A 16,028-nucleotide genomic window follows, 5' to 3' on the forward strand; every position below is an offset into this window, starting at 1 on the left:
TTTCTGTCTGCCTTCCAAATATCTGTGACCTTTAAAAGCTATAGCTAGGAGGATCTCCAGACCTGGCGTCTTTCACCTGCACAGGTAGCACCAAGCCAAGAGCAGATGGAAAGCTGTTTTGTTAGCTGTGAGCTTGCGTATCCATTGATATAATCACAATAGTTAGCTGCAGTCATTTTCAAAGCAGTTAAACTGGGCAAGAAAGCTTGTATTTGCCTAAGCGTTGATATTCAGTGGCATTTAACCACTTACAGCCCCTGCAGTGTCCGGTTAGGGAAAGGGGATGGGATTTGATATACCACCTTTCAGTGGTTACAGTCAGAGCAGTTTATATATTATATGCAAGTACTTATTTTTATTTAATACTGGAGTAATTCATTCCAAATAAATCTAAAACTATTCCCAATAAGATCTCTGGACTACATCAATAACACACATTTCATATCAGAGAGTACCAGTAAGGAGACCTATAAGTAAGAGGATTAATCAAATGCAGTTCTGGGTGATACACCTAAAGATAATACTTCATTTAGATAGAGAAGTTCTTAAGAGTTGTAAATTCACCCAAAAACGAGGCTCACTTTTAAACGTGACGCCTCTAAGGGTGGACAGATTTCTCAATCATAGATCTTCTCATGGGTGTCTATATTTTTTAAGAAAATTTTTATTGAAAATGCACCCATGTTCCAATTAAATCTAATCTAAGTACCTTTTTTGTCTTATTTTTCATTAAATATATTTATGATAGCATAGATTTTTGAAAGAATTTATATTATTGAGGTTAGCATAGCATGATTAGAGCACATCTTTAATTTTTGATGTGCATGAGGTTTATAGGAGTAAGTGATAGGATCAATTCATACAGTTCTGAGATTTGTGATTAGTAAGTTGCACATTTGATTAGATTTAATTGGAACGTGGGTGTATTTTCAATAAAGATTTTCTTAAAAAATATAGACACCCATGAGAAGACGCGACCACTGGACATCCGACAATGTATCATTTAAATCCAATTCCCACACATGTTGCGTGGAACTGCGTGACGTGACAGCACTGGACCTCAAGGCTTTGTAAAACAATGAGGCCGCGTGCTGCTGCCGGCACTGAATGTCGATAAAACCAGAAAGAATGGTCTGCTGCTAGTTGTCACTTCTGACTCTAGGTCCAGACAAGCAGAAATTGCACTGCAGCATACAGTGGTGGAAATAAGTATTTGATCCCTTGCTGATTTTGTAAGTTTGCCCACTGACAAAGACATGAGCAGCCCATAATTGAAGGGTAGGTTATTGGTAACAGTGAGATAGCACATCACAAATTAAATCCGGAAAATCACATTGTGGAAAGTATATGAATTTATTTGCATTCTGCAGAGGGAAATAAGTATTTGATCCCTCTGGCAAACAAGACCTAATACTTGGTGGCAAAACCCTTGTTGGCAAACACAGCGGTCAGACGTCTTCTGTAGTTGATGATGAGGTTTGCACACATGTCAGGAGGAATTTTGGTCCACTCCTCTTTGCAGATCATCTCTAAATCATTAAGAGTTCTGGGCTGTCGCTTGGCAACTCGCAGCTTCAGCTCCCTCCATAAGTTTTCAATGGGATTAAGGTCTGGTGACTGGCTAGGCCACTCCATGACCCTAATGTGCTTCTTCCTGAGCCACTCCTTTGTTGCCTTGGCTGTATGTTTTGGGTCATTGTCGTGCTGGAAGACCCAGCCACGACCCATTTTTAAGGCCCTGGCGGAGGGAAGGAGGTTGTCACTCAGAATTGTACGGTACATGGCCCCATCCATTCTCCCATTGATGCGGTGAAGTAGTCCTGTGCCCTTAGCAGAGAAACACCCCCAAAACATAACATTTCCACCTCCATGCTTGACAGTGGGGACGGTGTTCTTTGGGTCATAGGCAGCATTTCTCTTCCTCCAAACACGGCGAGTTGAGTTCATGCCAAAGAGCTCAATTTTTGTCTCATCTGACCACAGCACCTTCTCCCAATCACTCTCGGCATCATCCAGGTGTTCACTGGCAAACTTCAGACGGGCCGTCACATGTGCCTTCCGGAGCAGGGGGACCTTGCGGGCACTGCAGGATTGCAATCCGTTATGTCGTAATGTGTTACCAATGGTTTTCGTGGTGACAGTGGTCCCAGCTGCCTTGAGATCATTGACAAGTTCCCCCCTTGTAGTTGTAGGCTGATTTCTAACCTTCCTCATGATCAAGGATACCCCACGAGGTGAGATTTTGCGTGGAGCCCCAGATCTTTGTCGATTGACAGTCATTTTGTACTTCTTCCATTTTCTTACTATGGCACCAACAGTTGTCTCCTTCTCGCCCAGCGTCTTACTGATGGTTTTGTAGCCCATTCCAGCCTTGTGCAGGTGTATGATCTTGTCCCTGACTTGGCCATTTTGTAGAGGTTAGAGTCTGACTGATTCACTGAGTCTGTGGACAGGTGTCTTTCATACAGGTGACCATTGCCGACAGCTGTCTGTCATGCAGGTAACGAGTTGATTTGGAGCATCTACCTGGTCTGTAGGGGCCAGATCTCTTACTGGTTGGTGGGGGATCAAATACTTATTTCCCTCTGCAGAATGCAAATAAATTCATATACTTTCCACAATGTGATTTTCCGGATTTAATTTGTGATGTGCTATCTCTCACTGTTACCAATAACCTACCCTTCAATTATGGGCTGCTCATGTCTTTGTCAGTGGGCAAACTTACAAAATCAGCAAGGGATCAAATACTTATTTCCACCACTGTACCTCAAGGGTCTATCCTGTCCCCTCTCCTTTTCAATCTGTTCTCGAGTCCTCTCGCAGCTCTTATTCAGTCATTCGAAATCTCCTCCTATTTCTACGCAGATGATAATTCTCCTCATATATACAACCAACCCCTTCTCTCCGTCCTTCGCTCCACTTCATGCCTGTCTCAACTCTGTTGCTAACTGGCTATCTGAACATAGGATAGTCCTCAATAGGGACAAAACTGTTGTCTGCTAGTTTACCGTGGCTTTACCCCAACCTTCTCTCCCATTAGTCTCTTACTCTCTTTGGAGCTTAAATTACACCAGTCTCCAGTTTCGCTATCTGGGGATCATTCTTGATTTGTCTCTTTTCTGCCTCAAATCTCACAGCTGTCTAAAGTCAGTTTCTTCATATTTCATTGATTACGTGCCATCCACATTTATTTTCTGATTTTTCAAATATTCAGTAAACAACACAAAGAGGGGCTGCGGTTATAAAATATGCAAGAACTGTTTTAAACCTACTACTTACTACTACTACTTATCATTTCTATAGCGCTACTAGACGTACGCAGCGCTGCACACTTGGACATGAAGAGACAGTCCCTGCCCGACAGAGCTTACAATCTAATTAAAACCTGAATGATACAGAAAAAAAACCTCTACAATCCCAGCAATGATGTCTTTTTGATCAGAACACTTTCATGCACTCATTCTCTCACGATTCATGTCTCGACTCAACTATTGTAACATTGTTTACGCCCTACTTATCTCATTCTTTGAAAAGATTACAAACCCTCCTTGCAGCTGCTTTGTCATGCTTGCCTTGCCGATCACATCACTCCGTTAATGAAACAGCACCATTGGTTACCCGTGGAACAGCGAATCATTTATAAAGTTGCAACGTTGACAATTAAGGCCTTTAGATTAGGTTCCCCCGAATATCTTTCTGCTCTGACAATTCCATATTTACTTGCTAGGGTTCTTCCTTCCCTCAGCACTCTCTTTTTCTACCCAGTCCTAAACATGCACATCTGGAATCAACTAGGCACTGTGCTGCCTTCTTTCTTTCACCTCACATCTGAAGTACCCTTCCCCTTTCTATCCGCAGTAATTCTCTGTTTAAAGAGCCAAGTTTTTGACTCAGTTTTGAAGCTTTTAAACAGGCTAATCGAGGAACTGACTGACCAGGATCACCAGAAAGAACACTGTGTCCTTTATTTATTTATTCGGATTTATTTGCCACCTTTTTGAAGGAATTCACTCAAGGTGGTGTACAGTAAGAATAGATCAAACATGAGCAATAGGCAATTACAGCAGTAAAAATATTCAAATAAAAGTACAAAGTATGGTTTAGTATACTACTTACAATATCAACACAATACGTAATAGAACATTTTTGTTCCATTGCCTTCCCTAACCCCCTTTATTTCTCTGGGCTTGCAGTACTGTCCTATTTTAATTGTAATTCCTCCTTTTTTCCACTTAACCTATTGTAGATTGTGCACCGCTCTGCTGAGTTCCGTTAGAGCAGTCTAGCAAATATTAATAAACTATATTACTGATTCCACTTTATCAAGAAAAGCCCTTAGTGCCATTTTACTTTTCAAAGCTACACAAATCACTGAGTGAGAATAGTCACGTGATTGGGGCAATTCTATAAACGGACATCTTGAAGTATGCACCACTTACGTGCATCATTGGCACCAATAATTGGCAGTGACGCATCTATAGGCACTAGATCAGTGATTTTCAATCTTCTTCATCTCATGGCACACTTGCAAGGTACAAAACTTGTCAAGGCACACCATCAGTTTTGTAAGGATATATATATTTTATCATTTAACAAACGAGTATTAAGATTGTGTTTAGAGTTCAATAATTAAAATTTTAAACATTGTATTATCTTTATAGCCACAAATAACATGCATTAAAAAACAGCGATTTTAATGTGAATTTCTTTACCCATCCATCACCCTCATCTTAAAAAAAATAATAATTCAATGGGAAATCTGTGCTTGGAGATGTTTTTTCCCAGCTCTCCTCCCTGCATCCATACACATCCACCGTTTTCTCCAGCCCCCCTCCCTATACCCACACTCCATCCACCGTTTTCTCCAGCCCCCTCCCTACACCCACACTCCATCCAACTTTTTTCAGTCCCTTTTTTCAGCCCCTCTCCCTACACTCACATTCCACCCATCTTTTTTACCAGGCCCCTTTTCGCACACACACACCAGCCGTCTTTTCTCCATCCCTCCTCCCTTCACAAACACACCACATATCTTTTTTTTTCATCTCTCCTCCCTGCACACACACACCATCTATCTTTTTTCCAGCCCACCTCCCTGCACCCACATACCATCTATGTTTTTCCAGCCCCCCCTATCAGTCCTCATCTGAGACTCAAAACATCAAACAAACACTTACCGCTTTGGTGACAAACCACAATTAACTTCCACTTGCAAGTCCTCTGAGTCCTCCCTTCAGTAATTCAGCGCCGCACTTGCTCTCTGCCCGGGCTAATGCAGCAAAGCTCACACTGACACATGCATGGGCCAGCTGCATATGGGGGTCACCACATGCATGCGCAGTAGATCAGATGACTTCTGACACTGCTGGTCCATGTGAGCCTTGCTGCATCAGCCTGAGCAGAGAGCAAGTTCAGCTGCACTGAATTATTGGAGTGAGCAGGAGGAGATGGTACTTGGATGTCTTGGAGGACCCTGGGTATGTAGGTAGTCACCGATAGGCTCATACATTCCCACCAGAGGTGCAGCGGGAAGCACTGCTGAACCCAGGCCAAATCATCACACTGAAGATCCCCGCAGAATCACCCTCTTGACCGCAGCACACTGTTTGAAAAACGCTGCACTAGATTCTATTTTATAAGTTAGTGTTGATAAGTGCTATAGTACATAATTGCAACGGGACATACACATGGATGGAGCGTGGGCAGGCCATGGGCATGTCACCCAACAATGTGCACAACTTATAGAATACTATCAGTTGCGAACATTGATGGGTTCACCTAGGTGCGTCCACTTACATCAGCCATTGACCCGGTATAAGTGATCATACCTAACTTTCGGCATGCCAAAGTGGGTTTGCACTAGTATTCTATAACGACTTTGAATGGGCTGTGTCGACATTGCTGCGTGTCAGCCACTAGCACATCTTAGTAAACGGGGGTTAATGTGGATAGATGCAAAGTGTTGCACATTGGAAAGAATAATCCAAATCATAGTTAACTGATGCTAGGGTCCACTTTAGGAGTCAGCATGCAAGAAAAAGATCTAGGTGTCATTGTAGACAATACGCTGAAATCTTCTGCCCAGTATGCGGTGGTAGCCAAAAAAGCCAACCCTGAATTCTCACCACACTCATACCTTTAATCACAGAAAATGTATACCATAGGTTATTCATTACTATCTGCTATGTATTGTCCTCAGACCCTCTAGTTTCTCGTTGTTTTCCTACCAATGTTTCAATGTTCTTTTCCATTGATATATTCCTTAACGATACTTTGATTTTGTCTAGTATAACTCTTCACAATGTAATCCATAACCGAATTATAACAAAATGTAATTTCCATCATTCATAATGTATTGTAAGCCACTTTGAGCCCGCAAAAAGGTGGGAAAATGTGGGATACAAATGCAATAAATAAATAAATGCTAAGAATTATTAGGAAAGGAATGGTAAATAAGATCAAGAATACTATAATGCCTCTGTATCGCTCCATGGTGCGACCTTATCTTGAGTATTGTGTTCAATTCTGGTCATCGTACCTCAAAAAAGATATAGTGGAATTAGAAAAGGTTCAAAGAAGGGTGACCAAAACGATAAAGGGGATGGAACGCCTGTCATATGGGGGAAGGCTAAAGAGGTTAAGCCTCTTCAGCTTAGAAAAGAGACGGCTGAGGGGAGATAAGATTGAAGTGTACAAAATCCTGAGTAGTGTAGTAAAAGTGAATCGATTTTTCACTCTTTCAAAAAAAAAAAAAAATACAGAGACTTGAGGACACTCAATGAAGTTACAATGAAATAGTTTTAAAACATATAGGAGGAAATATTTTTTTCACTCAGCGAATATTTAAACTGTGGAACTGATTGCCAGAGGATGTGGTAACAGCAGTTAGCATACCTGGGTTTTAAAAAATGGTTTGGATAAGTTCCTGGAGGAAAAGTCCATAGTCTGCTATTGACATGGGGGATGCCACCACTTGCCCTATGATTGGTAGCATAGAATGTTGCTACTATTTCGGTTTCTGCCAGGTTCTTGTGACCTAGATTGGCCACTGTTGGAAGCAGGATACTGGGCTAGATGGACCACTGGCCTGACACAGTATGGCTATTCTTATGTTCTTAGATAATTCAAATTTGAGAAAAAGCACAGCCAAATGAGCATTGGATACATACTTACTGCTGACAAAGGTGAAAATCTAAACTGAAAGAATGCACAACAAATAGCAAACACATAAAAAAAATAATATCTGAGGATTCTTGTGTATTTCTATGAATGTTCTAAAAATGTCTGTTTTATATAGTTACAGATTTATTAACAAAAGCATTGCTTTGAAATGATAGAGATTTATCCTGTTCTACTTTTATGCTATCTTGAATTGTATTTGTAATCTTTAGTTTCCTGCTGAGAGATGATCTGATAGCTAATTGTCACCATATTCTTAGGTGGCTGTGCGAAAGCAGGAAATAGAGGACAGACTGAACGCCTGGACCGTGTTTGATGAAAAGAATAATGAGGTGTGCCAATGGCTGACCCAGATGGAAAACAAAGTCCTCCAGACTGCAGATATCAACATTGAAGAAATGATAGAAAAACTGGAGAAGGTAAACAGGACAAGCACATGTCGTTAAATCATGCCCAGACTTTCTATTGAGTAACCCCTGGGGATGGATTTAAACTGTTGGTGCTCATACGCAAGACCAGAGAGCAGCGAGGAGAGAAGGTTTCTCCCACAGAGATCATAAAGCATGACTCCAAAGCAGGACATAGTAACATATACATAGTAACATAGTAGATGACAGCAGAAAAGACCTGCACGGTCCATCCAGTCTGCCCAACAAGATAAACTCATATGTGCTATTTTTTGTGTATACCTTACCTTGATTTGTACCTGTCCTTTTCAGGGCACAGACCGTATAAGTCTGCCCAGCACTATCCCCGCCTCCCAACCACCAGTCCCGCCTCCCACCACCGGCTCTGGCATAGACCGTATAAGTGTGAAGAGTCCACTTGCTAAAGCGGCATGATTGGGAGTGTGCCAATCTTGTCTTCTACTGGTATGGCATTAGTCTCTCCTGCAATACCTGCAAGTCAGCATAGGGAGATGTAGTAGGACACCAATGGCTGCCATCGCTTCACTCCCAAAGACAAGGCACAGTACTACAATAATGAAATTAATTACTTATTACTGACAGCGTATCAATCCCCAAAATCCTATGTATGCTTTCTACCAGTATAACCAGAAACAGGGGATTACCATCCCCATGACCATTAAATATGTAGTTTGATAACCCAACGGAATCGAAAAGTGATTACTGAAAAGGCATAGCCATTAAATGTATCTCTAACTTAAACAGTAAGTAAGCAAACCGTAAGGAAAAATTAATGAAAAGCATACAAGTGAGGTATCTCGAAAACAAGCATACAAGCGAGCATATACAGTACTTGGATGTATACTGTATACCTTGACCATATCTATGTCCTTGAATAATGTAGCCCTAAAGGGGTGGGGGAGGTGGGGGCAGAAGCAGTTAAAAGGAGAACTGGAGAGAGGCAGGTAGGTGAAAATGAATAAGGTGAAAAAGAAGAGTGCGGTAAAGAGATAGGGAGGGAAGAAGGTAGACAGAAAATGTTAATTCTGAGAAAGAGGTATGTCTGATATTTATAAATGCACTGTAGACGCCATATAATGTGAATCTGTGACAACAGAGCTCCAGTGTAATATGTAATAGCAAAAGAAAAACAAACATGCAAAAAACAATGGAGGTTCTTGTAAACGATTCCACATTTTATATTGAGTCGTGTAATATAGGGTCCACAGTGCATCTGTTTTTAAAGCAGTGCCTATGTTTAATTAATTATCTACTGTGCACTAGAAAGGATTTCGGCAGTGGCAAAATATTAAAGTGTATAATTGGGCAAGAGCAAGAAATTTCATTGCTTATATTTGGCAAAACTTGTTTCTTTATTAGGAATGTGTGGAGGAAATAAAACTGCGTAGTGAAAATAAGCTTCATTTGAAGCAAATGGGTGATGAACTTATGAAAGTCAGCAATGCAACCAAATCCACTGAGGTAGAGAAGAAACTCAACAAAATTAATGACCGCTGGCAGCATCTCTTTGATGTCATTGGAGCACGGTAAGAAAAGGCCTTCCTTTTTTCAATCTTATGACACAAGATGGTTTACATGGGTGCCACTGGGACCCCTAATCGTTTCCGAAAGCTGTCTTCTCTGAGAAAAGTCCTCATTACTACACTTTGTAGCTAGCAGGGGCCGCCATAATAAGGGCAGCTGACTTCCCTGTGATCATAGACATCACCTTTGTAGCATGACTAATTCCTCTGTCTCCCTTGCTAGCCCCAAACTTGAACCCGAATCTTGTACCTTGGTTTGCGGTGCTACAGTCTGAGGCACACAATCAACCCTAGAAAAGGGAAATGAAAATGGGTCATAATATACTCTCTTCCTGTGGTTTTTGCAACTACATTCAAAGTGGTTTACACAGTTTATACAGGCAGTGGCGTAGCGGGGGCGGCTGCCACCCGGGGCGGATCGCCGCTGCACCCCCCCCCGGGTGCAGACCAATACGACACCCCCCCCACCGGCGTGGATCCCCCCCCACCAGCATAGCGCCACCCCGACACGATCCCCACCTGTCTATGAGCTCCATCCATCTGCAGCGCTGCTGTAAAAATCGCTTCGTCGGCCTTTCCCTCACTCACTCTGTCCCGCCTTTGAGGAAATAGGAAGTTACGTCAGAGGGCGGGACTGAGTGAGGGAAGGGCCGATGAAGCGATTTTTACAGCAGCGCTGCAGATGGATGGAGCTCGTAGATAGGTGGGGACCGTGTCGGGGGGGGGGGGGAGGCAGATGCACCCGACACCCGGGGCGAACCGCCCCCACCGCCCCGCCCTTGCTACGCCACTGTATACAGGTACTTATTTGTACCCGAGTCAATGGAGAGTTAAGGGACTTGACCACAGTCACAAGGAGCTTCAGTGGGAATCGAATCCAGTTCCCCAGAATCAAAGTCCACTGCACTAACCACTAGGCGGCTACTTCACTCTTTATTGCCATAATTTACAGGTTTTGTTTTGTTTTTTTTTTGCTACATTTGTACCCCGCGCTTTCCAGGCTCAATGCGGCTTACATTATAAAGAGTATGAAACCATTCAGCATCTTTCAATATAAGATCTTGTCCCCCTTTATTAGTAAGTTAAGAAATGTGTTGGGCTAGTATTTAGCTCTCTTCTGTCCAGTGAGAGACCAGCTTGTGCACTGGTTAAAAGTAGACTATTTAGTTTAAATTATTAATGTAAATAAGCTGATTGGCTTTGTCTCAGCCTGAAACGTGTGTGGACAAATGAGTCTGGCTCTGTCTTTAGACCTTGATATGTTTCCCATAGTTTTGAGGACAAGCTTTCAGTTGCCATCTGGCTGCAGTTATCCCAAATAGATGTTAATGTATACATGTGCTTCAGCTTGCCCTGCTCAGGAAAAGCATTGTAATGCTTCACAGGGCAGAAGGGGATGTGGGGTGGAAATGTACAATTGCCATAGAAACCATCCTGAAGTCTGCCGGCTCCCCTAATGGTGTTAGTAATGTGCTAAACCTCACTGGAACCATGCAACAGATCATTAAGTGCACTCATCTTTTGAGAAAGAGGGTGACAAAATAAAACACAAATGAAGCAAAATGGAAAAAGTAAAATCTTTACTTTTTTGTGAGAATGTATTTCCTCTCCTATTCGAATTCGTCTTGTATTCTTGCTCATTCTGCTTCCGGAGTAGCTTTCCCCAGATCCAGAGAGGATGAGAATTATTTTTTTTTTGTTTGTTTGTTTATTAACCTCTGTATATGTTCATTCAAGTAGATTAATATGGCGATCGTACCATTTTATCTTGCATTCTTCAAAACTTTAAACATGGAAAAAGAAATTAGTGATACAAGTGAACCTCTGGAGCAGTTCTCTTCATTTTCCCTCCTCTTTGGAGTCAGGTGCACAGGCCAGTGAGGGGAGGATTGGAGGTGATATTATCAGCTGAAGTACTTTTTGCCCAAGCCCATCCAACTTAACCTGAAGTCTCCACTAAAAAATCAGTTCTACCCTGTTTCCCCAAAAGTAAGACATCCCCCGAAAATAAGACCTAGTAGAGGTTTTCCTGAATTGGTAGATATAAGGCCTCCCCCGAAAGTAAGACCTAGCAAATTTTTGTTTGAAAGCAGGGTCACCGAGAGCCGGACAAGGCCGCCCCCCCCCCCCCCACCCAAGGTCGCTGGGCCCCTCCTCCACCCACCCTCCGTCGCTCCCGGAACTAACCTTAAACGCCTCCTTTCACCTTCGCAGCAAGCAGTAGCAGGGCAGACCTCTCCTTCCTTCTGTGTCCTGCCCTTGCGGATGTTACGTCAGGCGAGGGCGGGACACGGAAGGAAGGAGTGGCCTGCCCTGCTGCTGCTTTCTGTGAAGGTGAAAGGAGACATTTAAGGTTAGTTCCGGGAGCAACGGAGGGCGGGCGGGCCAACCCCGATGTTTCCCCAAAAAATAAGACAGCCCTTGAAAATAAGACCTAGCGCATTTTTGGGGGCAAAAATTAATATAAGACAGTGTCTTATTTTCGGGGAAACACAGTAGCTATACCACTGTTTAATTTATTCACCCAACCAAGTAGGTTTTATTTTGGGTTCGTAGACTCATAAATGAGCACAACAAGTCCATTGTTTTTTTTTTTTTTTTTTTTTAAATTGGGGCTTTTCAGAAGCAATAGAAAACATAGAATTTTACAGACTGTTATTGTGTATTCTTACTGTAATGGGGGAAAGGGGGGGAGGGTTTAATTTATATATTTGACTGTATTATTGATTTTAATTTGTAATTGTAATCCACTCTATGGCAGTTAGTCCAAAGTGGCTGGCTATAAAAGAATGCATTAAATTACATTAAATAGACAATATGATAGGAATTGTGATGTCCATGTAGAGATTGTATATGCTGGAAGAGATTTGGGAGAGAGGGGATATGATAAGAGACGTTTAAATACCTCAGTGGCGTTAATGTACAGGAGGTGTCTTCTTCAAATGAAGGAAACGTCTGGAATGAGAGGGCATAAGATGAAGTTAAGAGGACGTAGGCTTAGGACGAATCTGAGGAAATACACTTTCACGTAAAGGGTGCTGGATGCGTGGACTGGCCTTCTGGTGGAGGTTGTGGAGATGAAGACTGTGTCAAAGTCTAAGCAGGCGTGGGGCAGACACGTGGGATCTCTTAGGAAAAGGAGGAGTTAGTAGTTACTGAGGATGGGCAGACTGGATGGGCCATATGGCCCTTATCTGCCCTCATGTTTCTATGTATTATGACCTTCTGCATTGTGAGAATCAGTAGCCAGTATATATACTGTGCTATCTCTAAATGTCCAGTGCAGTCTTAAATTTATTGATACAATGTATCCTTTAAAAGGGTGAGAAGAAAAGCAACTCAACCTATCTACTAACACGCCATCTTTATTTTTTAAAACAAGTCTTATATACATGAAAGCTCACTTCAGTTAAAGAAATATTCAAGGAATTATTGAAAACCCAGCACAGTGTTAATGAAAAGAACAGAGATTCTCCTTAATTACACAATATGCAAACCAATCCCTGGCTGCTTTAAGAACACTGTCTTTCCTGCAGGTCCACTATCCCCAGTGGGGACAGAGAAAAAGTAAAAGCTTTGAAAGTTTGAAAATTACTAGAATTGGGGGGGGGGGAAGAGGAGGATACTGTTTTTCAGTCTGAACCAACAATATAACAAAAAGAGAAGAAGAAAGGAGACTCCTAACGTAGAGGGGCTTAATCGAACGGGGGTGTCCATCTCTAATGACGGCCCCGTAAAGTGGCGTACCCGACTGTATTATTGAAACAAGATGGGCGGCCATCTTTGGTTTCGATAACACGGTCGGGGCCGGCCAAATCTCAACATTTGGGCTGCCCTTAGAGATGGCCGCCATTGGTTTTCGCAGATAATGGAAACTAATGGCGGCCATCTCAAAACTGGCCAAATCCAAGCCATTTGGTCGTGGGAGGTGCCAGCATTTATAGTGCACTGGTCCCCCTCACATGCCAGAACACCAACCGGGCACTGCAGTGGACTTCACAAATTGATCCCAGGTGCATAGCTCCCTTACCTTGGGTGCTGAGCCCCCCAAAACCCGCTACCCACAACTGTACAACACTACCATAGCCCTAAGGGGTGAAGGGGGGCACCTACATGTGGGTACAGTGGATTTCTGGTGGGTTTTGAAGGGCTCTCATTTACCACCATGTGTAACAGGTGGGGGGATGGGCCTGGGTCCGCCTGCCTGAAGTGCACTGCAGTACCCAGTAAAACTGCTCCAGGGACGCTGACATAGAGGCTGATTCCCTCCGGTGGTCATCTGGTCAGTTTGGGCACCTTTTCAAGGCTTGGTTGTGAAGAAAAAGGGACTAAGTTGGCCAAATGCTCGTCAGGGCCGGCCTTCTTTTTTCCATTATCGGCCGAGGACGGCCATCTCTTAACCACGCCCCGTCCTGCCTTCAGTACACTGCCGACACGCCCCCCTTGAACTTTGGCCGGCCCTGCGACGGAAAGCAGTTGAAGCTGGCCAAAATCGGCTTTCGATTATACCGATTTGTGTCGGAAGATGGCCGCCCTTCTCTTTTGAAAATAAGCAGGATAATGACCTACCAAACTGAATTTAACACAAACTTATAAAAGATCAAACCAATATATCACTAAAAAACAGGCTTGGTTGTGAAGAAAAAGGGACTAAGTTGGCCAAATGCTCGTCAGGGCCGGCCTTCTTTTTTCCATTATCGGCCGAGGACGGCCATCTCTTAACCACGCCCCGTCCTGCCTTCAGTACACTGCCGACACGCCCCCCTTGAACTTTGGCCGGCCCTGCGATGGAAAGCAGTTGAAGCTGGCCAAAATCGGCTTTCGATTATACCGATTTGTGTCGGAAGATGGCCGCCCTTCTCTTTTGAAAATAAGCAGGATAATGACCTACCAAACTGAATTTAACACAAACTTATAAAAGATCAAACCAATATATCACTAAAAAAACAGACTATAATGTTAACACAAGATTAAGGGTCTTTTTTACTAAGCAACATTAGGCACTAATATGCACCTAACTCAATAAAAATGGCCTAACGCAGGACATGCTATTGTTCCATTTTCTTCACTTTTGAAGCCGTCTCATTTCTCCCATTCTTTTCTTTTTCTTTTTTTTTTTTGCTTTCTTGTTACTTTGCTTCTTTTTACCTAACTCAGGGGCCCTTTTACTAAGTAGTGCTAAAAATTGTCCTGCACCATCTCCAGCCGATTTTCCTATTTTGCCAATAATGGCCATGCACTAATTTCCCCATTAGCATGTAAGCACTTAACTACACCTGTTTTCTAGGCAGTAAGGGCTCACGCTCTAACCAAGCCCTAATTGGTCAGCATGCAGCGGTGTTGCTGCGCTAACGGAGTAAGTCAGAACACGCCTACTTTCCACCCTCACTGCTAAAAAATGAAAACGGGTAGTGCGTACACATTCAAAATGTACTGTGGAATGCCTGAGCAGGCCCCGCAGAAGTGCTTTTTAAGTTGTGGTAAATATGTGTTAGTGTTTACCGCAGCTTAGTAAAAGGGCCCCTCAGTTTTGGGTTTTTGCTCTCGAGCTGCACATCTTCCACTGCAGTTGGATTTGCCTCTGGTGCTTCCTTGGAGTAAGTCCGGGAAACAATCATTTTTATTCCATTTTAACATGCGCTATGTAGTGCTAGCACCCATTAAAACAAAATAGCATGTACTAAAATGGAACAAAAATGACTAAAACGAAAAAAATAAAACGTTTTCCCCTGCATACCCTGTTTGATACTGTCCTACAGGTGATGCTTAGCAATTGTTCCCTATATAAGAAGTTGTTTTTATGCTGTAAAAGTGATTATGTTCAGTAACTAGTACAACAGTTTTCAAGATTATAAACCTTGAAAACCTGGAGAAATATCTGTGATTGCTTGCAGAAGTGAGCTTGTTCCTCCTCCTCCTCCTCTGTTTCTTGGCAGTGTTTTCCAGTGTATATGTGCCTGTACTGGCTCCCTAGTAAGGGGCTTTCTCTAAACCAGTGAACAAATAGGGCACTCATGGGGGGGAGGGGTTTCCTCTTCCATAAGAAGCGTGGAACACATAGGCTTTGCTCACGGGGTCGGAGCCAGCACATAAGGAATGATTTTACCCTTTAGACAGTAAGTGCGGTTTCAATAATTAGCTTTTGCGCTGTTGGTTAACATGAGTATAAAGACCAGAAATAGCTGATGCAGTGATGTACGAGTGTTTAGCATGGAGCAGGGGGGATGGGCACTTCCTTGCCAGCATGTGTGTTTGTGAGCGATTAGCCTTTGACAACTGGATGAGAGAATAGATGACGCTGTGCAGGCGATGCAGATCCTTTGGCTACATAAATGCTACTCAGAGGCCTATCAGGTTCAGATTTACTGCATCACTACTCAGGGATTATTGTATAGGAAACAGATTTTTTTTTTGGTTTAAAATCATGTGTGTTACTCGGATGCTTAATATTAAACTAACTAGTGCTTCCAGACGGTATGAATTGATTCTGCTTCTCTAATGCATAAAGGGTGGCTGAGTGCATGCATCATATATGTGTAGCACAAGTCGGTTTCAGATCTGACGGAGGTATAATTATTTCAGATGACTATAGGATTTATTGTTCTATGGGTAAATTTACAGGGGAAGGGTTTGGCACTTGTTCCCCAGATCCTTGTCTTCAGAGGAATGGATGCAGAGCATCTTTTCTTTTTTTTTTTTTAATCTGGCACCGCAGAGCTGTCTCGTACGTTAATATTTCCTCATAACAAGCTTAGAGAATGCCTTTGAAAAATTCTGTTATACTTGAGTGGAACACGGCTTGCCGTACGGAGAGCCCAGATCGTAAACCGTAACCATGAAATATTTAATCCTCTTCAGTTGTGAGATATAGCATTAAGAATTATAGCTGTGCTACTAC

The 16,028-nt window shown here is 42.7% G+C and overlaps 1 protein-coding gene across 1 annotated transcript in view; it reads left to right on the forward strand.

Annotated features, from left to right (window-relative positions):
- Positions 1–16,028, forward strand: part of LOC115477722 (nesprin-2-like) — a 359,728-nt gene that overhangs the window by 256,820 nt on the left and 86,880 nt on the right. Inside the window, exons 62-63 of the mRNA XM_030214775.1 lie at positions 7,440–7,598; positions 8,967–9,133. Coding sequence (XP_030070635.1) covers positions 7,440–7,598; positions 8,967–9,133 — 326 coding nt within the window. The remainder of the gene's footprint in view (positions 1–7,439; positions 7,599–8,966; positions 9,134–16,028) is intronic.

This window comes from Microcaecilia unicolor, chromosome 9, assembly GCF_901765095.1.
Source record: "Microcaecilia unicolor chromosome 9, aMicUni1.1, whole genome shotgun sequence".
Taxonomy (NCBI): domain Eukaryota; kingdom Metazoa; phylum Chordata; class Amphibia; order Gymnophiona; family Siphonopidae; genus Microcaecilia; species Microcaecilia unicolor.